Source organism: Oncorhynchus clarkii, chromosome 22 (assembly GCF_045791955.1).
Source record: "Oncorhynchus clarkii lewisi isolate Uvic-CL-2024 chromosome 22, UVic_Ocla_1.0, whole genome shotgun sequence".
Taxonomy (NCBI): domain Eukaryota; kingdom Metazoa; phylum Chordata; class Actinopteri; order Salmoniformes; family Salmonidae; genus Oncorhynchus; species Oncorhynchus clarkii.
The window spans coordinates 9,164,488-9,189,579 of NC_092168.1; the positions used below are offsets into that span (position 1 = coordinate 9,164,488).

The 25,092-nt window shown below is 43.3% G+C and overlaps 1 protein-coding gene across 2 annotated transcripts in view; it reads right to left on the minus strand.

The window, feature by feature from the left end:
* LOC139380298 (protein TANC1-like) overlaps positions 1 to 25,092 on the minus strand; it is a 183,201-nt gene that overhangs the window by 64,361 nt on the left and 93,748 nt on the right. The window contains exons 5-6 of one of the 2 annotated variants that reach the window (XM_071122882.1): positions 4,360 to 4,499; positions 1,508 to 1,730 (exon numbers count right to left, since the gene is read on the minus strand). In XM_071122882.1, coding sequence (XP_070978983.1) covers positions 1,508 to 1,730; positions 4,360 to 4,499 — 363 coding nt within the window. The remainder of the gene's footprint in view (positions 1 to 1,507; positions 1,731 to 4,359; positions 4,500 to 25,092) is intronic. The other variant, XM_071122883.1, reaches the window with a different exon arrangement.

The following is a 25,092-nucleotide window of genomic DNA, read 5'->3' on the forward strand; positions in this document are numbered from 1 at the left end:
CTTCGCTCCCAAACAGAATTCTATGTGTTTGAAGAAGAAACCTTTAGGCTGCTTGACTCAGCTAGAGGCATAGAGTTCTACAGTATTCATTCCACCGAAGAAGAAGTAGGTCCCAGTGATCTTAAGTAGGCTGGGCCACAGGCCTATGTGTCAAGCGTCTCAGACTAGGAGGGCTGATTTGGGATCAGTTTTGCCTTTTCGATCACAATGAATAAAATGACATGGACAGAGAGGAGCTGATCCTAGACCATTTTCCCCCTAGCCCCCAGTGAAATATCACAACTGCTAAGTAATTCATGCAGCACTCCTACTCTGAGACGCTTGATGCAGCTCTCTGTCTCAAACTGGACGGTATGGTAGTCAGGTAGGCAGTAGCTAGGCACGGCAACGCGCTATACACGCTGCTTCACTATGGCAGATACAATATCACAGCCAGCATGAATTATTTAGCAGCTGTGATATTGCACTGGGGGCTAGGGGGAAAATAAGTCACTGTAATCAATTATGTCAACAGCAGCACAGGATTTGCATTCGGGAGATGTATCACTGCCAACAAACCAAGTCTGGCTTGGCCACATAAAGGGCCACGACCTCGACAACAGCTTACCATTTGTCATTTAGATCAGCAGAGGCTATTGTAACAGGTTGTCTTTTATCTTCATTTTATCTTCATATAGGCCTAATCTGTCTACCTGGGTGACCGTACAATAGGGGATAGAATCTCGATGTCCTAGTTAGACGCCTCGGAAAGAAGGAGAAGGTTAACTGCTTTTGTCCTAGTTTGGTCCAAATCAACTGGAGCCTTGAGAAATGAACGTCACCAACCAGAGAAAAAAAATATTTTGTGACAAACTGCTCTGTAGGTCCAGGTTCAAGATTTCCGAATGGATTTCTAGTAGGTTTCACTGTCCCTGAGACCTTTAAGCAGAAACCTCAGAGGAAATGAATACAGTGATAACTCATCTTCCTGTCAGCCTGTGTAAATCCCCAAATCTCCTAAAGCCAGTGCTGCCAGATAAACAGAGAAGTCACCATGCTGTTGAAACTGTCACCACCACTACTCTCTAACACACCACTAACAGTTCAATACAGAACTGATAAAACAGACACTGACAAAGTAGAGGAACAACAATGACACGTACACTTTTCATTCAGAGCATCCATAAAAGGGTAAAACAAAGATGTTGGATTAAATGAAGGTTATAAGTATATATGTGTTATTAATGCTAGATTGGAGTGGTCAGGGTAATGCAGAGTTATCCTGTTGATGACGCTAGTGTCATGGGACATCCCAGGGTCACTCCTATGGGAATTGTGCATAATGTGAATAGTACTGAGGAAAGGCTGCGTGCTTGGGACTAAACGACTGAGTCAGTCAAATTCTGTCCCAAATGGCACCATATTTCCTATAGTGTACTACTTTTGACCAGAGAGGCCTTGGTGAAAAGTAGCGCACTACATAGAGGGTGGGGCTGAGATACTGACAAGCAGTCCGAGTGTCTCTCACCTATGATCCCGCTGTCCTTGCTCTCGAGCGTGGAGCTGGGGCTGGTGATGGTCCCACAGGGGCTGGAGTGACTCAGGGGAGGTCTGCTGTGACCACTGCTGCTGTGTCTGAGGCTGTGGCTGGCGTTGCTGTTCAGGGTGGAGCACGGGCTCTCTGTGCTGGGGGACGTCGTGCTACTGGTCAGACTGGAGCAGGGACTGATACCCTGACCAGTCACTGAGCACTACAGGAGGAGGAGGAGGAAAAACATATTTTATTTGGCTTCACTGATCCCACATGGCAGTCAAATATACACTGAGTGTACAAAACATGTCTCTTTCCATGACATAGACTGACCAGGTGAATCCAGGTGAAAGCTATGATCCCTTATTGATGTCACTTGTTAAATGCACTTCAATCAGTGTAGATGAAGGGGACAGGTTAAAGAAGGATTTTTAAGTCTTGAGACAACTGAGACATGGATTGTGTATGTGTGCCATTCTGAGGGCGAACGGGCAAGACAAAATATTGAAGTGCCTTTGAACGGGGTATGGTAGTAGGTGGCAGGCGCACCGGTTGTTGTCTAGTTCTGCAACGCTGCTGGGCTTTTTACGCTCAACAGTTTCCAGTGTGTATCAAGAATGGTCCACCACCCAAAGGATATCCAGCTAACTTCACACAATTGTGGGAAACATTGGAGTCAATAAGGGCCAGCATCCCTATGGAACGCTTTCGACACCTTGTAGAGTCCATGCCCCGACTAAATATCGCAATATCGCGCAACTCAATATCATATTGGTGTTCCTAATGTATGGTATACTCAGTGTATTCCTGAAATATATTGTTAATAAAAACACATAGGTCTATGAATTCGTTGTTGTCGTCATCATTATCATCATCATCATCATATAGTAAAACATGATAAGAGAAGAAGAGAGAGAGCAGAGAGAGGAGGGTTGAGCAAAGTAAATAATACTACAGCAATCAGTATGAATGGAATTTCATAGCTACAAAGTTTAACAATAAAAACGTTCATATTTTTCACATGGGAATAAAGAGCTTTTCTCCTTATATGGGAGCAGACCGGAAAATATGATCCAAGTCAATTAGCTTTTTTTAACCAAAGCAAATAACCCGAATCATGTGCAAGCAATACAAATTCCTGGACAAATATAAGCAGTTCACATGTGAGCATGACACACAAGCTGAAGGCATGAGCTCGCTCGGTAAACAAAGCGAGGCTTTCAAAACAGCAAAATCAAGTCCAAAACGAGACCTGAACGTATCCCAGAGTAGGAGAGTAGGAGGGCTGATCAAGGATCAGGTCCCTCCTGTCCAAACTAATCTCATTCATTATGATCTAAAAGGTCTTTCAGACAAGACTTGAACAACTGATTGACAACTTGCAATATGGGCCATACAATGAGACTAAAACCAGAAGAGCTCAGCCCATGATTGATCACCATGCTCTTCCTGGTACTCAAGTGCTAATGACATAACTTCAAACTCTAGGTTTGTCCCCTATATTGTCCTCTCAGCTGCCTGCCTCCCTCTCCTCCATCCAGTATGTACATAAGTCAGAATGGGGGCTTGATGGCTGGAGTTAGCGTTAGCGCCTAGCGGTGTGCTACCTGGCGAGATCCAAGCCTGCGTCCCAAATGGCAACTTATTCCCTTTTCACTGCACTAACTTTGGGCTGTGGGCCCTGGACAAAAGTAGTGAACTATATAGGGAATAGGGTGCCATTTGGGATGAAGCCCCGCAGCCTGCAAACAGTTCCTCACCAAATGGCTAACTCTTCCTCATCGTTTCCCATCTACATCACAACTTAGCACTCTGGAGAACAACACCAGCTAAATTCGGGTCATGGCCATATTGATAAGGGCACACAAAAGAAAAAAACTTGCAACGGGAAAACAAAAATGAGCGTTTCTTCTTGGACAAGTCTGGGTTTTCCTCCCTGTTTCAGTCTGTTTTCTTCCGTTTGTTGCCTAATGATTACAGCCCATGTAATGTGGAGAAAAGGCTAAGGCAACTTACACCAGACAACATACCACGCTGATGACATAATAGTTTAATGGCATTTACTCTAGGGCAGAATAAACAGACGACGCGTTTAAACTCCGATAGTAAAACAGCTGTGTAGAAGTAACTATTCCCTCATACACCAACGAATAACTAACAGACGATCAACGCCTCCAGGTGTTTCTCTTTGAAGCACAGAGAAGAACATCCTTCAAGGCTGCTGCTGAACAAAAAAAAACAGGGTTTCTCACCTTGACATCTCGATGAATGAAGATGATTCATGGAATATAAGCTTAAAGTGACTTAAATGACTGATTCTGGCCCAAAATGTGCCAAAGAAGCGTGATGCGTGTAGAGGGAAATCAAAGGAGTGCTCTGTTCTTACGCTGAGCCCCGGACTAATTAGCAGAGCAAAACAAACTGAGCTGAAGACTTGACATAACTCTATTTCTGGACATAAGCACGTACACTCGTATTACATACTCAAGTGCCCCTGCAAGAGCTACTCAAGTTACCCTAAGACCATCACACTGGATACCTCAGGCTCATACACCAACACACAACAGTAGATTACTTAACTAAACATTCCCTTTGTGCACACACAAAACACATCTGAGAACATGTTGAGGTTAGAGTTACCCTTATCTGCTGCAATTAGAATCATTCCCGTGGTAGTAGTGAAACTTTAATCCAAGTCCAAAGAACCAGGGCAAAGACAAACTGCACCAAAATAAGCATCCTTTCTTCTTTCCCTTCTTTTCACACACTCTCCCCTCCCCTCCCTCCTTCTCTCTCTCTATCTCTGGTGTTGTGCGGCCGCTGCAGCAGCTGCCGGGGAAATGAAATACCTTTTTTTCATTCTTGTCTTCCATAGGTATGCGAGCCGTGCCTGGGATCCCTTCTCCCAGTAAGAAGCCCAGCCTTGTCATCAGCTCCTGAGTGGCAGGGGAGGAGGAGGAGTTTGTCTCTTTCTCAGCTTGCAGCTCTGCTGTGTGAGAGATGAGAAATAAATCATGTTAATATTCCCATGCAGGCCAACCCAGGGCCAGTGACCGGCTGAGCCCCTGCTGCACGCACACCCACAGACACACACACACAGCTGCTGGGGTTGCGCAGGCAGGCAGAGAGGCACACACACTGACACAGAGGTGGATACAGCCAGCGTGCAGCACAGCAGAGTACAGCTCAGTGCAGTACAGAGGCGGTACTCCGCAGGCTACGCAGGTTCAGCCTGCCTCATTAGGAATGCTGTGACTGTGCCTGTCTCTCTGCAACGCGTCCAGGGTGCCATTCTGCTCGGTGCTGCTGCTCATTGTTTACAGCCCTCACTCACATAGCCTCCGAATATCAATGAAGAACCGAATACAAAAAGGATTCCGCTTCTAACTTTGGTTGTTGTCTCAGTCCCTCGCTACTGCTTGTGTTGGGTGGATAACATTTTATATTTCTGGGGCCAAATTTCATATTGACAAGCTTTGGATGCTACTGTGCTAAATCCTCTTATATATACAGCTATAGGATCTTAATTTGACCAGTTTCTCACAGCAGGAAAATAATCCTGCAGCAACAGGAAATGTGAGTTATTGTGTGGATTATAATTAGTGGACATTTTTGTAGGGGTTGATACATTTTACATTTTTAGGGGAAATCACGTCTGACATTTTTAAGCAGAAAATACTAAATGTATAAGTGTTTATAAATGTTGAATATACGAAATGTTTGCATTTCATGCTGTGCTGATTGATCAAATTACGATTCTACACCTGTAGCCTACTGTGTGTATTAATGATGTTTCAAAGAATGCACATATTGCTTTTCATTATCAATAAAGCATGAGCTAACAAAGCACCGACTTACAAGCTCACTGCAAACCTATACATCCTTAGGGATCTATAAAATCTGTTACATGTTTTGCCTCATTCCGTTTAGATTTACCCCAAATTACTTTTCTCCATTTTGTTTTTCCAGGTTTAAGTTTTTCATATTTTTACTCTCAAAATCACACTTTTTTAATAGAAAAACAGGGCTTTCTAAGTCGACAACAACGCTTAAACCACATCAGGAGACCACTTTTGAGGTCTGGGAAAAATCGAAGAAATGTATATTTTTGGGTGTAGTTACCCTTTAACTTCTTTGGGATAGGGGGCAGTATTTTCACGTCTGGATAAAAAGCGTGTCCAAAGTAAACGGCCTGCTACTCTGGTTCAGAGGATATGCATATTATTAGTAGATTTGGATAGAAAACACTCTGAAGTTTCTAAAACGGTTTGAATGATGTCTGTGAGTATAACAGAGCTTATTCGGAAACCCCGAGGACAAACCATCCAGGATTTTTTTTTATTTTTAGGTCACTCTCTTTTCAATAGGTTTTCATTGGGAATCTGGAATTCTAAGGCAGGGGCTTGCAGGTCCCATCTCTTCCACTGGATGTCAACAGTCTTTAGAAATTGGTTGAGGTTTTTCCTTTGTGTAATGAAGAAGTACGGCCATCCAGAACGAGGGTAACTTAAAGTGTACTGTTAGATAGAGGCGCGTGACTAGAAATGCTCGCTACACTTTGTTATCATCCTGTATTGAACGTTGTTTATCCCGTCTTCAATTTTATCGATTATTTATGTAAAAAAATACCTAAAGTTGTAATACAAAAGTAGTTTGAAATGTTTGGACAATGCTTACAAGTAATTTTTTTGATATTTTGTAGTCACGTTGCGCAAGTTGGAACCGGTGTTTTTCTGGATCAAACGCGCCAAATAAATGGACATTTTGGATATTATTCGACCGAATTAATCGAACAAAAGGACCATTTGTGATGTTTATGGGACATATTGGAGTGCCAACAGAAGAAGCTCGTCAAAGGTAAGGCATGAATTATATTTTTATTTCTGCGTTTTGATGTCGCGCCTGCAGGGTTGAAATATGCTTTTCTCTCTTTGTTTACTGGGGTGCTATCCTCAGATAATAGCATTGTTTGCTTTCGCCGAAAAGCCTTTCTGAAATCTGACACGTTGGCTGGATTCACAACAAGTGTAGCTTTAATTTGGTATATTGAATGTGTGATTTCATCAAAGTTGAATTTTATAGTAATTTATTTGAATTTGGCGCTCTGCATTTTCACTGGATGGGTGGGATGGGTGGGACGCTACCGTCCAACATATCCCAGAGAGGTTAATTCAAGTGCGCACCAGCAAGAGACTGTTGTTTGGTTAGCGATGTTTCTGTAGCGCTCATGTGATTGCAGAGTTTTCTAAACAAATGGCTAATGGAATGATGCAAATAATCAAGATATCATTCTGCCAGATATGGTACTTTGCAGTTAACATTTAATTGAGGAGGTTTTTGCGAAGGCCTTTCCATCTCTACCAGAACATGGTTATCATCATCGCTAACAGCTACACATACACTACCGGCCAAAAGTTTTAGAACACCTAGGCATTCAAGGATTTTTCTTTAATGTTACTATTTTCTACATTTCGCAATTTTTGGTTCCAACCGCCGTGTCTTTGTGAGACGCGGTGTGAGTGAACGGATGATCTCCGCATGTGTATTTCCCACCGTAGAGCATGGAGGAGGAGGTGTTATGGTGTAGGGGTGCTTTGCTGTTGACACTGTAAGTGGTTTATTTAGAATTCAAGGGACACTTAACCAGCATGGCTACCACAGCATTCTGCAGCGATACGCCATCCCATCTGGTTTGGGCTTAATGGAGCTATCATTTGTTTTTCAACAGCACAATGACACAACACACTGTGTAAGGGCTATTTTACCAAGAACGAGCATGATGGAGTGCTGCATTAGATGACCTGGCCTCCACAAGCCCCCGACCTCAGCCAAATTGAGATGGTTTGGGATGAGTCGGACCGCAGAGTGAAGGAAATGCAGCCAACAAGTGCTAAACATATGTGGGAACTTCTTCAAGACTGTTGGAAAAGCATTCCGGGTGAAGCTGGTTGAGATTTAAAAAAAAAAACTTTATTTAACTAGGCAAGTCAGTTTAGAACAAATTCGTATTTCAATGACGGCCTAGGAACAGTGCCAAGAATGCCAAGAGTGTGCAAAGTTGTCATCAAGGCAAAGGGTGGCTATTTGAAGAATCTCAAATATAAAATATATTTGGATTTGTTTAACACTTTTTTGGTTACTACATGATTCCATATGTGTTATTTTTCTACAATGTAGAACAAATTTTAAAAATAAAGAAAAACCCTTGAATGGTGTTCTAAAACTTTTGAGCGGTAGTGTAGACATACGCACACACACACACACACACACACACACACACACACACACACACACACACACACACACACACACACACACACACACACACACACACACACACACACACACACACACACACACACACACACACACACACGTCACACCCTGATCTGTTTCACCTGTCGCTTATTTTCCCCAGTGTATTTATCCCTGTGTTTCCTGTCTCTCTGTGCCAGTTCGTCTTGTATGTTTCCAAGTCATCCAGCGGTTTTTCCCGTTCTCCTGCTTTTTGCAGTCTCTAGTTCTTCTAGTCCTCCCGGTTTTGACCCTTGCCTGTTTCTGGACTTTGTACCACCTGCCTGACCATTCTGTCTGCCTTTACCACAAGCCTGTCTGCCACTCTGTACCTCCTGGACTCTGATCTGGTTTTGACCTTTTTGCCTGTCCACGACCATTCTCTTGCCTACCCCTTTGGATTATTAAACATTGTAAGACTCCAACCATCTGCCTCCTGTGTCTGCATTTGGGTCTCGCCTTGTGCCTTGATAACACACAGACACAAACAGATGGGCATTCCTGTGCTGTTGCAGGAAAATACAAATCACTGATGCATTTTGTTCATGTCTTATGATTAACTTGAGCAAATCTATGCCTTTTCTAATGAGTTCAATACATTAAGTTGATTTCCAACTAATTGTTTCAATAAATCTGAATTCTGTTTTAATGTCTAGATTACGTGAATCTGTCTGCGTTCTCCAAAATGCAGTTCTTCCTCAACTGGGGGATGCTGCTGGTATTCTGTATGTACATTACCTCAGCATGTACATGAGGAGCCAGAGGAATATGGCTCCACATACGGGGGGCTATCCCCCCTAAGGCCTGGACTACAGTAAGTTATTACCCTGCATTCTGTCAGCACCTCTCCTCCCCCCCTCTCTCTTCCAGTTATTAATAATGCTGGCAGTCCCTCTGATTAAATACAAACCCGTCCAGCCACATAATGTACTGCCAAGACGTAATGAAGTCAAAACTAATGCCACCATACATGAACGAACACACAAAGGCACACACAATATTATTTACTACTGTGGTGGCATCGGAAGCAAGAACAATCTAACCATTTCATTCATATGAAATCTGGTAATGGATTTGATTTAACGCTAAACTCAAAACCAGAGGCAACTTGTGACCCCCTGCAGAAACCACTCTGCTACCGTGAACATGCTTACTTCTCTAATTCCCTTGCAAAGGTTGTATTACCATCATACTGTGGGCAGAAATTCTACAGCATATTGGTTGAGAGGGAGGATGTTCTAATCCTGGAATGATGCCTTGGGTTCTGTGGTTCCAACCTACTTGAGCAATACATGTGGTGAAATGGAACGAGGCAGAGTCAAGAGAGGGGGAGGGAAGGATAGAAATTATGGAATATCTCATTACTCATTATTAACCAAGGAGACCCCTCCACCAACGCTCCCTCTCCCTACTCTTTCTCCTCCTCCACTCCACCCCCTCTCCCCTCTTTTGCACTATAACTAATTTCACTTCATTTTAATTTCACTCATTTCACACAAACACTGCTTGGCTGACTTCTCTCTTCTCCAAAGTCTGCAATATATTTGCATACTAAGGAGTGCACCTGTTGCACATGGGGATGTGTGAAACTTACTCCTCAGCCTGAAGTGTCTGAATTGCTAGCTTTTCTCATGGCGCTGACTGGTAAGAAGCTTCAGGAGGGTGATCACGTGTGCTAGCAAGGCAGAGGATGTGCCGAATCGGGAGAAAGTGGTACTCGCTAAGCAAGCGGCGTGATGTCTTCTACACACCATCCCCACACCCCTTTAGTAGGCTAGACTACACTTTGGTCATGTTTCTGCCGGGCAAGGAGAGACGTAAGTGTAAGGATATTTCCCAAATGGCACCTTATTCCCTATATATTGCACTACTTTTGACCAGGACCCCATATGACTGGTTGCTGGTTCATACTATACTGTAATGTAGCTCTGTTCTGTTCAGTGTACAGCAGTACCAGCAAGACGGATACAGAGCACTAGCCAGCCAGGAGACATCTGTTACATCTGCAATGTCTGCACAGGCACCTGTTAACAGGTGCCCTTTCAATGCCCCAGCAGCCTACATTAAACATTTAATTCAGTGCACAATGTTCTGTTATAAATAATGGACCTGTGAATCACTGACTTTGTTTTCCTATGAATACTGCTGTCTATAAGCCGCTGCATTGACATTGATATCATTCCCCCCATTTCAACAGCTGGAATGTTTATATACTGTGATTTTAATGGGTTTTTTTCTGCATAGAAAAGTATTGAGTGTATTTTTCGGGCCGCCTATGTCTAAACAGTAAAACAAATATATATATAAAAAAGTTGTCTCCGCCACATGGCAAAATGTGTAGAATTGCAGGAAATTATTTTTAAACAACAGTTGGGCCTCTAAAATGTGCAGGTCGGATACCGCACAATTGGCTAGGCCCATTGGCAATCACCCACCACACCCACCACCTAAGCCCCATTTTGATCCAGAAAAAAAATACTGATTTTCAAGCTGATTGCAGTTAGGAATGGGTAAGAGCAAGGCATAAAATTAACCTTTTGGTTCACCAGCCACTGTGGCAGGTAGATTAAAAAATCTACCAGCAACCCATATTTTTTACCAGCCAAAATAAAAACATTTGCCGCTAAAATTACACCAACGACCTGAGTCTTTTTTAAATATCACATATGAGACAAAAGTGTTTACCTGCCCCTTTAAGGGCGGGAGGTTACCGTGGTAGTGAGACTCAGGTCATGTTTGTGCCTGTGAGGTTGAGTCTGATTAGTAGAAGCGTTTTCTCTTCCCTAGCAGTTGTAACTCAAACGTAGAAAAACAACCTTGTTTGTGAACAAAACAATGTAAATAGCCAAGAAACACAAGGACAAAATCTCACTTTAGTAGACATTAGTTTCAAGTAAATTAGACCAACTTTTATGCCTGTGCGCGGAGCTTCTAAAAATGAATCTTTCACTTAACACAGCCCGTAGCCAGGCAGCATCGCAGCGCGAGGTGGAATAGGCTACATAGGATTTGCAGTTCTTTGACTTTCCGCGATTCATTCACCAGCTATGAAACAAAACGGTGGAAATTATTTGAAAAACAGCTACTGCAGATTTTATTTTTCAACAAATGTGATCATACTTGACTATTTGTATTCAATGCCCGACAATGCCTACATCTACCCGCATTTGGCAGGTGTTAATGTTAGGCCCTGATAAAGAGTGACCTTGATTTCAGAGTTGAAAACTAACTGGTGAAACCTAATTGGAATACAATAAACATGTTATTAAAGGACACAAATTATCTAACGACTCAAATCGGAGTGAAATGTAACACCAGCCGCATGCTCAGTGTGAGTAAATGCATGCAGCTGGTGCTACTGCAAACCCCACCATGTTCTCAGTATAAATGGCAGTACAAAGCATGTCGGCGTCACATCAACGCCACTGTTTACGACACCGCATTCTTTACCAGTTACTGTCACTTACTGCACCACTGTTTCCAGGTAGCCCTCCCAGACCTGACCAGGGACCGTATTCAAAGTGTCTCAAAGTAACATACGCTGAGTGTACAACACATTAGGAACACCTGCTTTTTCCATGACATAGACTGACCAGGTGAATCCAGGTGAAAGCTATGATCCCTTAGTGATGTCACTTGTTAAATCCTCTTCAAATCAGTGTAGATGAAGGGGAGGAGACAGGTTAAAGAAGGATTTTTAAGCCTTGAGACAATTGAGACATGGATTGTGTATGTGTGCCATTCAGAAGGTGAATGGGAAAGACAAAATATTTCAAAGCCTTTGAACGGGGAATGGTAGTAGGTGCCAGGCACACCAGTTTGTTTCAAGAACTGGAACATTGTTTGGTTTTTCACTCTCATCAGTTTGTGTATCAAGAATGGTCCACCAACTAAATTTTAGGAAGGTGTTGTTAATGTTTTATACACTCAGTGTATATAATATATGCCATTTAGCAGAAACTTTTGTGTGTCTGCTAAATGGCATATTCCCCACTGGGGAATCGAACCCATAATCCTTGGTGTTGTGTGCACCATGCTCTACCAACTGAGCCACACAGGACTGATCCTAGGATTAGGTCTGCCTTCTTATTTATTATGATTGAAAAGGAAAAAAATTATCCTAGATCAGCACTCCTACTCTGAGATGCATAGTGAATACGGGCCCTTGCGGGCTCCCACATCAGAACCAGGCTCAGCAGCAATCAGACCAAATGGAGGGTTTGGGCCAGGGCGATGCTGCATCCATCAGGGAGCCCTTTATTACCGGGCCGTGACAGGCCGCTCCATCAGTGGCTCCTCTAAAGCTCTAAAGATCCACCTGCCTCTGAGGAGCAATCACTACCTTTGTCCTGTCTGTGGCTGAGTCCCAAAGCAAACTCTATTCCCTACATAGTGTACTGGGCTCTGGTCAAAGTATTGCACTATAAGGGAATAGGCTGCTATTTAAGACGCAACCTGTGATTGTGCTGGAGCTGGGGTCTGGACCAGACGACAGTCAACAGCAGCAGAGCTAGAGGCTGGTGGGGATTGAAGCACAGACGCAATGTAAATCATCATTACACACTGTCTGTCTGGGGAGTCTTTGGGCAGAGCATTTTTATCTCCAGGCAGATCCTCTCTCAAATGGTCCATCCTTCCTGTATACTCTGGTGTACTACCTACCGGTCCCTTTTCATTGGCTGTGATGTCCTAGCTATCTCCACACCCAAGCATTCACGGCAATTGCAAATTTGATAGCCTCTGAAGTCTTATCTGGGCTTAATTGCCTACAATGTGACATTGGCTATTATCTGTGTGATCGCTAATGCGTGTTGTTGATGGTGGGGCCGTCCATCCAGGGGGATGGGAAATAAACATGCTACCTGTAAAACAGGCCAGTTTGTAAAATATAGACTAACCTTTGACACTGACGGGAGTGTCCTTCTAGCCAGTCTATATCCAAGCTTTACTAAAGGACATATTAATCAAATCAAAGTTTATTTGTCACGTGCGCCGAATACAACAACCTTACAGTGAAATGCTTACTTACAGGCTCTAAACAATAGTGCAAAAAAAAAAATATTAGGTGAACAATAGGTAAGTAAAGAAATAAAAACAACAATAGCCTCGCTATAAAAGTAGCGAGGCTACATACAGACACTGGTTAGTTAGGCTGATTGAGGTAGTATGTACATGTAGATATGGTTAATGCGTCTCTTAATGCGTCTCTTTTGATGTGACAGGAGCTTTAATTAGATGACCCCTGCTCCTGGGAGGAGGGAGGAGTGACCTGTGCCCCTTACGAAAATTGACATAAATCATGGTTATGGCGCCTTACGAAGGATCATTCAGTAAGAAGCATGTCAAACAAACATGTACATAGGCTGTGCTACTCACCGAGTATGGAGCGAGAGAGAGGGGGGAGTAGGAGAGAGAAAGAGAGAAAGCTGGGAGCTAGTTAGCGAGAGAGGGAGAGAGAAAGAGAGAAAGCTGGGAGCTAGCTAGCGGTGCTCTCAGGCAGAACCTGCCTTGACTATGTTAATGCTGCCAGGCTCTTTTACCTGAGGCTGTGCAGTTTAGTCATCACAGAGCTGGCACAACAAGGGGTATGCGTCCCAAATGGCACCCTATTGCCTATATAGTACACTAGTGTACTGTACTAGCTCTGGCCAAAAGTAGTGCACTATAGGGAATAGGGAGCCATTTGGCACACACACAGGCTCTGAGGTGACAGGGCCACTCACCAGTCACCTCCACAGCTCCTAGCTCTTATTAGGATCCTATAAAGAAGGCATCTCTGTGCTCTCCTGTCTCCATGTCTCTGTAGGTTTGTGGAAGCTCGGCCGTGGGCAGGCCTCTGGGCATGGAATGATGGCTCAGGCACTTTAGGGACACACTGACACACACCGAAGACACCGGGACACACACCTCAGTTCTGGCATAGAAGAGCCGCACTCGTAGATAGGCTCCATATACTGTAACCCTGAAGTTGTAATTTAACCAGTTTAACACTTCCCATTAAAAATAACACTAGACTGAAAAGAAATGGCCGACAGTGTGACCCACCAGAAGTGAAATGGCAAAGTCGCTGATTGAAATGGCAACCTGTTATCATTTTCAAGCCAGTCGGAGACTAACTGGGACAACTGACGTGCTGTGTACCGCTGTGTGTGCTTTGTGAAATTGGGGTCACCACGCTGAGCCGCAACACTTTAGGCAGTAATGATGCAGCTGCATGGCTATCCTGACAGCTGTGGCATTTATACCCATAATACCTGTAATGAAAACAAATCTGCACATTAAGTATGCATGAGATACAGCAGCCTTACATCATCCCTATGACAACAAATCAAAGCTAATCAGTGGGTCTGTGGGGCAGCAGAGACACTGGAACACTCCTCCTCATTATGAAGCCAGAGATGGAACAGTGCTTTGTTTTAACAGCAGAGGAGTCGAGAACAAAGGTGAATGTTGTTGATTTTGTTGATTTATTTGTTCATTATTCCATTATGTCCAAAAATGTGCCTACTTACGTGTAATTGTTATTACAAAGCATGTGCCTGTTGAAACTTTTCAGGGTGTCGTGTAAAAATAAAAACTATTCTGGACTGATGAAATTCTAGATAAATCCAAAGAACCAAAATATAAACATAACATGCAACAATGTCAAAGATTTTACTGAGTTACAGTTCATTGAAGGAAATCAGTCATTTGAAATGAATTCATCAGGCCCTAATCTATGGATTTCACATGACTGGGCAGGGGAGCAGCCATGTGTGGGCCTGGGAGGGCCCACCCAGGCCCACCCACTTAGGAGCCAGGTCCACCCACTGGGGAGCCAAGTTCCAGACAATCAAAATGAGTTTATCCCCTCAAAAGGGTTTTATTACAGACAGAAATACTCCTCAGCACTCCTCTACCCCTCCTCAGACAATCCTGCAGGTGAAGAAGCAGATATGGAGGTCCTGGGCTGACGTGGTTACACGTTTACAGGGATGTAAACACATTTGTGCACAAGATTTGAGAGAAAAAAACTTTTTGTGAATATTGAACATTTCTGGGATCTTTTATTTCAGCTCATGAAAAACGGTAATTGTTTGTTGAATGCTTGGTATGTCTGCATTGTCTGACTAAACATTTTCCCAGGGTTTTTTGTTTCCAAGAGATGGATGCAATATGCTTTTCTAAGCACTTGTCTAAAGCAAAGCTATCAAAGTTCATAACTGGTAATGTCTTATCAAATCCTCCCCTCAGTGTCTCGGAATGCCAGGTTGTTTTCTAAATTGCACCCTACATTACCTAATACCTATATAGGCCCTGTTCAAAATTAGTGCAATATATAGGGAATAGGGTGCCATTTGCGACGCAGCCTACCTTTTGGGTACAATTTTCAGTTCATTATACCCTGACCAACGCATTTGAAAGAAAAAAAATAGTGTTTCCCCTAAAAAAAAACATTGCTGCGGTGGCAACGGTCTTGGAAGGGGGAGAGGTGGGTTTGGGCAGCACGGCTTAAATCAATAGAGAGAAGAATTAGCTAATTTCCTGCTATTCTATACATTTTGCCATGGCTAGTTATGTGTTTTTATGCACAAACATTATAACAAAACCAACGGGGACCCCCATCGAGGCCCTTGGGCATGTACCTGGCATTCCCCGTCCTTAATCCAGCCAAAAATACTCCTAAATTCCAAATTTTCAATTCTCCCTGACTGCCTAGCTTTTTTATTTTGGTGATTTCTAGTTCTCGGAGATTATATGAATAAAACATATATACATCAATTATCTTTTCTACATACTTTGACTGGTTTTAGTCATTTAAGTTTACACTGAATGTGTTGTTTTTTTCATCCCGAAAATGTATTTGAAAAATTGCGTAATAATTAGCAGCTGCGGTGCTAAATGAATGCAGGGGAAACACTGACTACAGAGGTATGGGTCCATGACCGTCTGGGTCCTGATAGTCAAACAGTAGCACACAAATGCCATTAGTGGATCTTTACACTCATTGCTGAAACCAATTCTCTCCAGTGGTTTAGGCCTAGGCTACACAGGGGTGGGGGGGGGGGGGGGGGGGGCTAGGCTGTTGTCTAAAGTCAACAGAAAACTGATATTGGGTTTAGTGTCATCTACTCTACTAATGCTCATACCTTCATCCCATGGGGTTGAGAGGCCTTCAGTTGGACAAATGAAGCTCTAATGGAGCACACACACACGCACACGCACACGCACACACTTTGTGTGTCGTCATGTAAAATGGCTTTGGCAAAGAGTGCCCATCACACAAACTCCACGAATAGTCACAAGACAGAAATAAAGAACCATAAAACAGGTGGTAAATAGACTGTAATATTGAATTACGTATAGTCCTGCTACCAGTTAAGATCGTATCAAGCCTAATGCATGACTGCCATGCACTGTAAGACCTAGGCCTATCAACAGTAAACCAATATGTCTGTCTAACCATGTCTTGTGAATTATGTCCTGTGATATAGCCTAAGTCATAAAACATAAAGCCTAAAACATTTCTATAAAAACCCACCGGTCTTGGCACGCCGGGTAGGCAAAGTGTTCCATTTTTTTTGTATAATTGTATGTGTCTGAAGGTACAAACTCTGCCTATCCGGCGGGCCCGGAGAGCAAATCACACTTGAGCTTGTTTTGGCTGATTTCATGGGGCTACAGATGACAAAACATCTGAATCTGTTTCCCTTCCATTTGGGACTTATTTTATAGTACTGATCAACAACATTTGCATAGAAGTAGCTTATTTGATAAAACTGGGTGCTGTCTCTTTAACCAGTAATGACGTCGTTCAGGAGGCAAGAGGCAGAGTGGAGGCTGCTGAAGGGTATCAAGCTCATAAAGCGAGACGGTGGATGGTGGTTGGAAGAGAGCGTTTGTTTGAAATTGAAAAGCGGTGCGGTAGCGTTTGATAAAGAAGAACGTCAAGAAGAAGCAGCTGCTTTTTAAGTGGGATGCACTGTTGAGTGCTACATCCCGAGGGGTTCATCCTGATTGTACGGAGATTGTGACAGCCGGTTAAATGGCGTCCCTTGACAAGGCAAGAACAAGATGTATGTCAGGAGAAGTGCAATATTATCACAAGGGGGAATGAAGGGAAAAAGAGAGGCAGAGGAGGTCTAAGAGAGAGGGAGGAAGAGGGTGAGCTTGAGTCGGTTAAAAATGGCGGGAAAAGGGAGATGGTTTGTTAAAGAAGAATGGTAGAAAGTGTAAGCAGAGCGAGCTGAAGGCAGGAGGAAAAATGGAAGTGAATGAGGTCAAAGTACCGGAGGTGGTAGGTGTGGTGAAGTTCTTGGGGGCCGAGGCTTGCACTGGGGCTCAGGATAAAGATGAGTCTGACAGTAGGAGTGAAGTTTTTGGACAAAGTGTACCCTCTTGCCTTTAAGCTGATCCATTTGTGGTTTCAGGGTGGGTGAAAACAGAGTTGGGTGCTGTGGAATCAGTGAGGGTAACCAGAAGTGGTCTTGTGATAGTTTGTGTTTCTACTGGTCAGAGGGAGAAGGCGCTCCTCATTAAATGAATTGGGGCAAGAAATGTGTTTTGCTCTCAAGAAAAGTGCGCCATTGAATGGAGTGATTACTGGTGTAGCAGTAAATGTAAAAGTTGACCAACTGAAGGGGAAGATTCCCGGTGTTCGTGATGCTTGTTGTTTGGTCCGACTCAGACAGGGTGGAATGTGGTAAAACACAAGAGTCATTGTCTGTTCTTTTGAGTTTTGATGTTGAGTCTTTGCCCGACAAAGTGATGTTAGGGTATATAAGTTATCCTGTATGAGCTTTTGTGCCGAATACATTACGTTGTTACAGGTGTCAAGCTTATGAGCATCTGGGACAAAGAAGTGTGTAGCATTGGGTAAAGTATTGATATGTGTTAATTGTAGGGTCTCATAGGGCTGGGGATCAGAAATGTACCGTGCGAGAGAGGCAGGTTGAGGAAGTGCAGAAGTTGTCATATGTGAAGGAAGTAGAGGAAGATGGGTCAAGGGGGAGGGATCCTGAGAGGAGTGGTGTGAGTAGTAGAGATAAACCAGTTCAGAGGGATAGGCCAAAAAGTTATATATGTTTCAGTAAGATTGGATTTTTAGCATTTATAGCAATGGTTATCAACTGTTCTGCAGGGATGGAACGAACGTAAGTCGCATAAAATTGAGGTTGTGGTGGCAGCTGTAGAGAGGTATTTGGGTGTGAGGTACTTGACATCAGAAGAGTTACAGGGTGTGTTAAGTGGTGGTGTCCCCTCCTTTCAGGTTGTTGGCCTGAGGTAGGTCTAAATAGATTGAAATCGTGGAGTAGGGTGGTGTTAATTTTATTTTATTTTTTTAATTTGTGAGTGTAGTGTTAGATGGTAGGGTATTTGTTTATTTTTTCAAGCAAAGTATAAGGCAGCTGTACTCTAGTCTAGTAGCTGGCGGTAATGCAACATTTATTGGATCCAACCGCCCCACCAAAGAAGAAGAAGCCGAGTCAAAGCCCTATTCACAGACACAGTCAGTTCGCTGAGGAAATAGATAGTCTTGGGGAGACGTGAGAGAGAGACTGATTAAGTGAATTAATAAAGTTACGGGTGGCAATCAGCTTTGAAATCAAAATATTTTGCGTTATGGTTTGCATATTATCACAAACAAAGGACTAGTGTAGTGAATTGATGTTAGCTTCAGCTGTCAGCTAGCATGGAAAGTTAACCTATAAAGCTGGAAGACACCGGTATCTTCTTTGCATTGTAAAGTGTTCTAGCCTGTTTGGACATTGTTTTGCGAACAGTAATTAACAGTTTCAACAATTCTACATGCCGTGTCGCATTATTCAAGTGTGTTAAAACATATTCGGTATTGGTGTCCCTTCCACAGGACGGTTGAGCTAACGTAGGCTAATGTGATTGGCATGAGGTAAACAACAAGAATATTTCACAGGACATAGGCATATCTGATATTGTCAGAAAGCTTAAATTCTTGTTAATCCAGCTGCACTGTCCAATTTACAGTAGGTATTACAGTGAAATAATACCATGCTATTGTTTGAGGAGAGTGCACAATTTTGAACATGAAAAGTTATTAATAGCAAATGAGGCACATTTGGTTAGTCTTGATACACAATTTGAACAGAAATTCAATGGTTCATTGGATCAGTCTAAAACATTGCACATACACAGCTGGCATCTAGTGGCCAAAATATAAATTGCTCCTGGGCTGGAATAATACATTATGGCCTTTCTCTTGCATTTCAAAGATGTATTTATATTATCTTTTACCAGATCTATTGTGTTGTATTGTCCTACATTACTTTCACATTTCCACAAACTTCAAAGTGTTTCCTTTCAAATGGTACCAAGAATATGCATATCCTTGCTTCAGGGCCTGACCTACAGGCAGTTAGATTTTGGTATGTCATTTTAGGCAATTTTTTTTTTTAAAGGGCGGATCCATACTTCTGTGCATCATGAGTGGGGAGCTAACATAACAGCCCAGACTCCCAGTGCAGACTGAGTGGAGCAGGCACAGTGCTTTCGCACTATAAGGGGACATTGGTTGCGCTGATAGATAGACTTGATCCGTGAGACACATTTGACAGAAGTACTGAAAGTAACAAAAATTATAATACCAAATCGTTTATCATGTTTTAGTATCGAAAAAGTTTCAGTATATCGTGCAACACTACCCTAGGGTGGCAACAAATACATTCTAATGGGGCTTTCTCTCTTCTGATTCCATTATAGTATTCAATCAAACTTCCACTAAAAATAAGTTTAATCATTTTCAACAATATCTGCATTTCCTTCACTCATTTATAATAATTTCTGTAAAATATCTGTAAAACATTTGTTTAGACTTTGTATGATTTTATTTTGTGAAATAATTATCTTCCTCTATAACCAGGTTTCCATCCAACCATTTCGTGCAGATGAACTACCTGATGCATGAAAAAAGTCACGACCGGGCTGATAGAAACAGGATATCCCGGTACAATTTTATAAATGCCGACAGACAATTTGTTTCGTTCGACATGGTGGGATCTTTTTGTGTCTATCAAATTAATTATGCGAGAAATGGCGGAGGAAACACCTTTATGCGTAAATATTCCTATAATAACCATCATTTGGAAGTAAACTTGGAGTCACACGATGACATGTTGTTCAGTCCTCCCACTACAACTCGGGAAACCATGTAGTTTATTAGGCTACAGATAAAAATATGTTATGTTGAAATTCACAGGGTGGGGAAAGTATATGTGATGAGTTCGATACTCCTATCAATAAATATGTTATTCTGTTGACATGATGATCGATGCTTGGCTGATTTTAGAATATTCGCATGAAAATTGGTTGCAAATGGGATGGAAACCTAGTTTATGACCACGTATTATCAATGATCAATGGCAGTTCTTACTTTGTGCCAATTTCCAAGGTGCATTGGCATCCACACTGCCTCACAGGCAAGATTCATGGCACAAAAGTGCATGTGCGCACCCGAAGCAGAGATGGAAGAGGAAATGAGACACCCACTCGCTGTATAAATAAATGATATGTTTATTATAATTTTGGGGGTTCAATGAAAGTCAATGAACTAAGTAGACCAGACCCAACTGCTACTGCATTGGTGTCTATGGTAGACACGCCTTAAGTAAACCGGAACTGAACTTTTTTTCTCCAATGGTAAACGGACTGAGTGAACTATCTTCATTCATCCACCATCTTTGCCCGAAGCTCTTGCGAGCAAATTTGCCGTTCTCAACGGTTAGCAGTCACTTACTGGCAGTAAGAATGGACAAGTGCCATACATTTTCGGGTTTCATCAGTCAGTAATTACATTTATATTAAATTTAACAAACAAAACACTGACAAAACTTTATGCAAGGTAAAGTAAAAATCCAAACCGGTCTGTGCATCAATGCCGGTATATAATAAAATGCCATTTTTGGTCAGTCTCAGCGGACGGATGGAGGGAGGGATAGCAGAGAGACGTGAGAGACTAACCCTCCGCTGAGATTAGCCATCAGACGCATCAGTCCAGTAAAACATTTTTTTTTTAAAGCTAATTATGTCAATTTATGCTCACTCAGCTGTGCCTCATAAGTAATACAACAACGGATCTATTACCGGTGTAATCATATACCTCATGATTTGAAACATACTTTTAAAATGGTCTGAGGAGAACAACATTGGCAGGAGAATTCAAGCATAGCCAATATGCGGTGATAATGTATTGGGCCTATAGCCTACTGCACAAACCTCATTGCTACATAACTGTTTTTAATAGGTTCATGTTGCATAGGCTTATGTTTTTAAGTCATGTTTATGAGTGGTAGATCTTGACTTGCATTTTGACTCAGAAAATGATCTTGACTATTAAAAGGTTGGTGACCACTGGCCTAACTGAAGTGTTTTTGGGAAGCGTTGTATGTATGCCAGGAAGGCCTGTATTGTTGACAAATAAATGTCCCTATGGGACAATACATTATTCATTCATACAGCATTTGAACTAAACATAGGCTAAATGTCTTAATAGATATGAAAGATGCTGTGATGTCTCTCTTCTCTGATCTGCTACTCAGTTTAGGCTTCTGATGATGAGTCATTTCAGACTAAGAATGGGAGATCAGAGTCCGTATGCGCCAAGCGTCTCAGAGTAGGAGTGCTGATCTAGGATCAGGCCCCCCTTGTCTATGTGATCTTATTCATGATTTGAAAGGCAAAACTGATCCTAAACCAGCACTACTCTGAGTAGCTTGACACACAGGAACTCTGGTCAAGTGTCAGACTTAGCCATATAAACCACCACATTTTGCTATGCTACCAGTACTGCAAGGCTAAATCCTCCTCCCTCAATTTGTGACGGTACAGTAGGCTACATCATGTCACAGAACCCCAATGCCTTTTGATAATGGTAGAAATGTGTGGGTGTTTTGAAAACCTCAACGATGACTATTCCAATGGTAATTGACTGAACAGCCGAGCGGCATTATTCAATTCAATCATAACACAGCAATATGTGAAGGGTTTGAATATTGCCTGCAATAAACTGTCTGTACAACAAATGAGCCACTTTGCAGAGGAAACTAGGAACAAGGCAGAGAGGATGTGGAACCAAAATGGCTACCAGTCCTAACTGACAAGCGTCCTCATCAAGAGGTATCCAAGGATTAATCAAATCAAATCAAATCAAATTTTATTTGTCACATACACATGGTTAGCAGATGTTAATGCGAGTGTAGCGAAATGCTTGTGCTTCTAGTTCCGACAATGCAGTAATAACAAGTAATCTAACTAACAATTCCAAAACTACTGTCTTGTACACAGTGTAAGGGGATAAAGAATATGTACATAAGGATATATGAATGAGTGATGGTACAGAGCAGCATAGGCAAGATACAGTAGATGGTATCGAGTACAGTATGTACAAATGAGATGAGTATGTAAACAAAGTGGCATAGTTTAAAGTGGCTAGTGATACATGTATTACATAAGGATACAGTCGATGATATAGAGTACAGTATATACGTATGCATATGAGATGAATAATGTAGGGTAAGTAACATTATATAAGGTAGCATTGTTTAAAGTGGCTAGTGATATATTTACATCATTTCCCATCAATTCCCATTATTAAAGTGGCTGGAGTTGAGTCAGTGTCAGTGTGTTGGCAGCAGCCACTCAGTGTTAGTGGTGGCTGTTTAACAGTCTGATGGCCTTGAGATAGAAGCTGTTTTTCAGTCTCTCGGTCCCAGCTTTGATGCACCTGTACTGACCTCGCCTTCTGGATGATAGCGGGGTGAACAGGCATTGGCTCGGGTGGTTGATGTCCTTGATGATCTTTATGGCCTTCCTGTGACATCGGGTGGTGTAGGTGTCCTGGAGGGCAGGTAGTTTGCCCCCGGTGATGCGTTGTGCAGACCTCACTACCCTCTGGAGAGCCTTACGGTTGAGGGCGGTGCAGTTGCCATACCAGGCCGCCAGGATGCTCTCGATTGTGCATCTGTAGAAGTTAGTGAGTGCTTTTGGTGACAAGCCGAATTTCTTCAGCCTCCTGAGGTTGAAGAGGCGCTGCTGCGCCTTCTTCACGATGCTGTCTGTGTGAGTGGACCAATTCAGTTTGTCTGTGATGTGTATGCCGAGGAACTTAAAACTTGCTACCCTCTCCACTACTGTTCCATCGATGTGGATAGGGGGGTGTTCCCTCTGCTGTTTCCTGAAGTCCACAATCATCTCCTTAGTTTTGTTGACGTTGAGTATGAGGTTATTTTCCTGACACCACACTCCGAGGGCCCTCACCTCCTCCCTGTAGGCCGTCTCGTCGTTGTTGGTAATCAAGCCTACCACTGTTGTGTCGTCCGCAAACTTGATGATTGAGTTGGAGGCGTGCGTGGCCACGCAATCGTGGGTGAACAGGGAGTACAGGAGAGGGCTCAGAACGCACCCTTGTGGGGCCCCAGTGTTGAGGATCAGCGGGGAGGAGATGTTGTTGCCTACCCTCACCACCTGGGGGCGGCCCGTCAGGAAGTCCAGTACCCAGTTGCACAGGGCGGGGTCGAGACCCAGGGTCTCGAGCTTGATGACGAGCTTGGAGGGTACTATGGTGTTGAATGCCGAGCTGTAGTCGATGAACAGCATTCTCACATAGGTATTCCTCTTGTCCAGATGGGTTAGGGCAGTGTGCAGTGTGGTTGAGATTGCATCGTCTGTGGACCTATTTGGGCGGTAAGCAAATTGGAGTGGGTCTAGGGTGTCAGGTAGGGTGGAGGTGATATGGTCCTTGACTAGTCTCTCAAAGCACTTCATGATGACGGATGTGAGTGCTACGGGGCGGTAGTCGTTTAGCTCAGTTACCTTAGCTTTCTTGGGAACAGGAACAATGGTGGCCCTCTTGAAGCATGTGGGAACAGCAGACTGGTATAGGGATTGATTGAATATGTCCGTAAACACACCGGCCAGCTGGTCTGCGCATGCTCTGAGGGCGCGGCTGGGGATGCCGTCTGGGCCTGCAGCCTTGCGAGGGTTAACACGTTTAAATGTCTTACTCACCTCGGCTGCAGTGAAGGAGAGACCGCATGTTTTCGTTGCAGGCCGTGTCAGTGGCACTGTATTGTCCTCAAAGCGGGCAAAAAAGTTATTTAGTCTGCCTGGGAGCAAGACATCCTGGTCCGTGACTGGGCTGGATTTCTTCCTGTAGTCCGTGATTGACTGTAGACCCTGCCACATGCCTCTTGTGTCTGAGCCGTTGAATTGAGATTCTACTTTGTCTCTGTACTGGCGCTTAGCTTGTTTGATAGCCTTGCGGAGGGAATAGCTGCACTGTTTGTATTCGGTCATGTTACCAGACACCTTGCCCTGATTAAAAGCAGTGGTTCGCGCTTTCAGTTTCGCACGAATGCTGCCATCAATCCACGGTTTCTGGTTAGGGAATGTTTTAATCGTTGCTATGGGAACGACATCTTCAACGCACGTTCTAATGAACTCGCACACCGAATCAGCGTATTCGTCAATGTTGTTATCTGACGCAATACGAAACATCTCCCAGTCCACGTGATGGAAGCAGTCTTGGAGTGTGGAGTCAGCTTGGTCGGACCAGCGTTGGACAGACCTCAGCGTGGGAGCCTCTTGTTTTAGTTTCTGTCTGTAGGCAGGGATCAACAAAATGGAGTCGTGGTCAGCTTTTCCGAAAGGGGGGCGGGGCAGGGCCTTATATGCGTCGCGGAAGTTAGAGTAACAATGATCCAAGGTCTTTCCACCCCTGGTTGCGCAATCGATATGCTGATAAAATTTAGGGTGTCTTGTTTTCAGATTAGCCTTGTTAAAATCCCCAGCTACAATGAATGCAGCCTCCGGATAAATCGTTTCCAGTTTGCAGAGAGTTAAATAAAGTTCGTTCAGAGCCATCGATGTGTCTGCTTGGGGGGGATATATACGGCTGTGATTATAATCGAAGAGAATTCTCTTGGTAGATAATGCGGTCTACATTTGATTGTGAGGAATTCTAAATCAGGTGAACAGAAGGATTTGAGTTCCTGTATGTTTCTTTCATCACACCATGTCACGTTGGCCATGAGGCATACGCCCCCGCCCCTCTTCTTACCAGAAATATGTTTGTTTCTGTCAGCGCGATGCGTGGAGAAACCCGTTGGCTGCACCGCTTCGGATAGAGTCTCTCCAGTGAGCCATGTTTCAGTGAAGCAAAGGACGTTACAGTCTCTGATGTCCCTCTGGAATGCTACCCTTGCTCGGATTTCATCAACCTTGTTGTCAAGAGACTGGACATTGGCAAGAAGAATGCTAGGGAGTGGTGCACGGTGTGC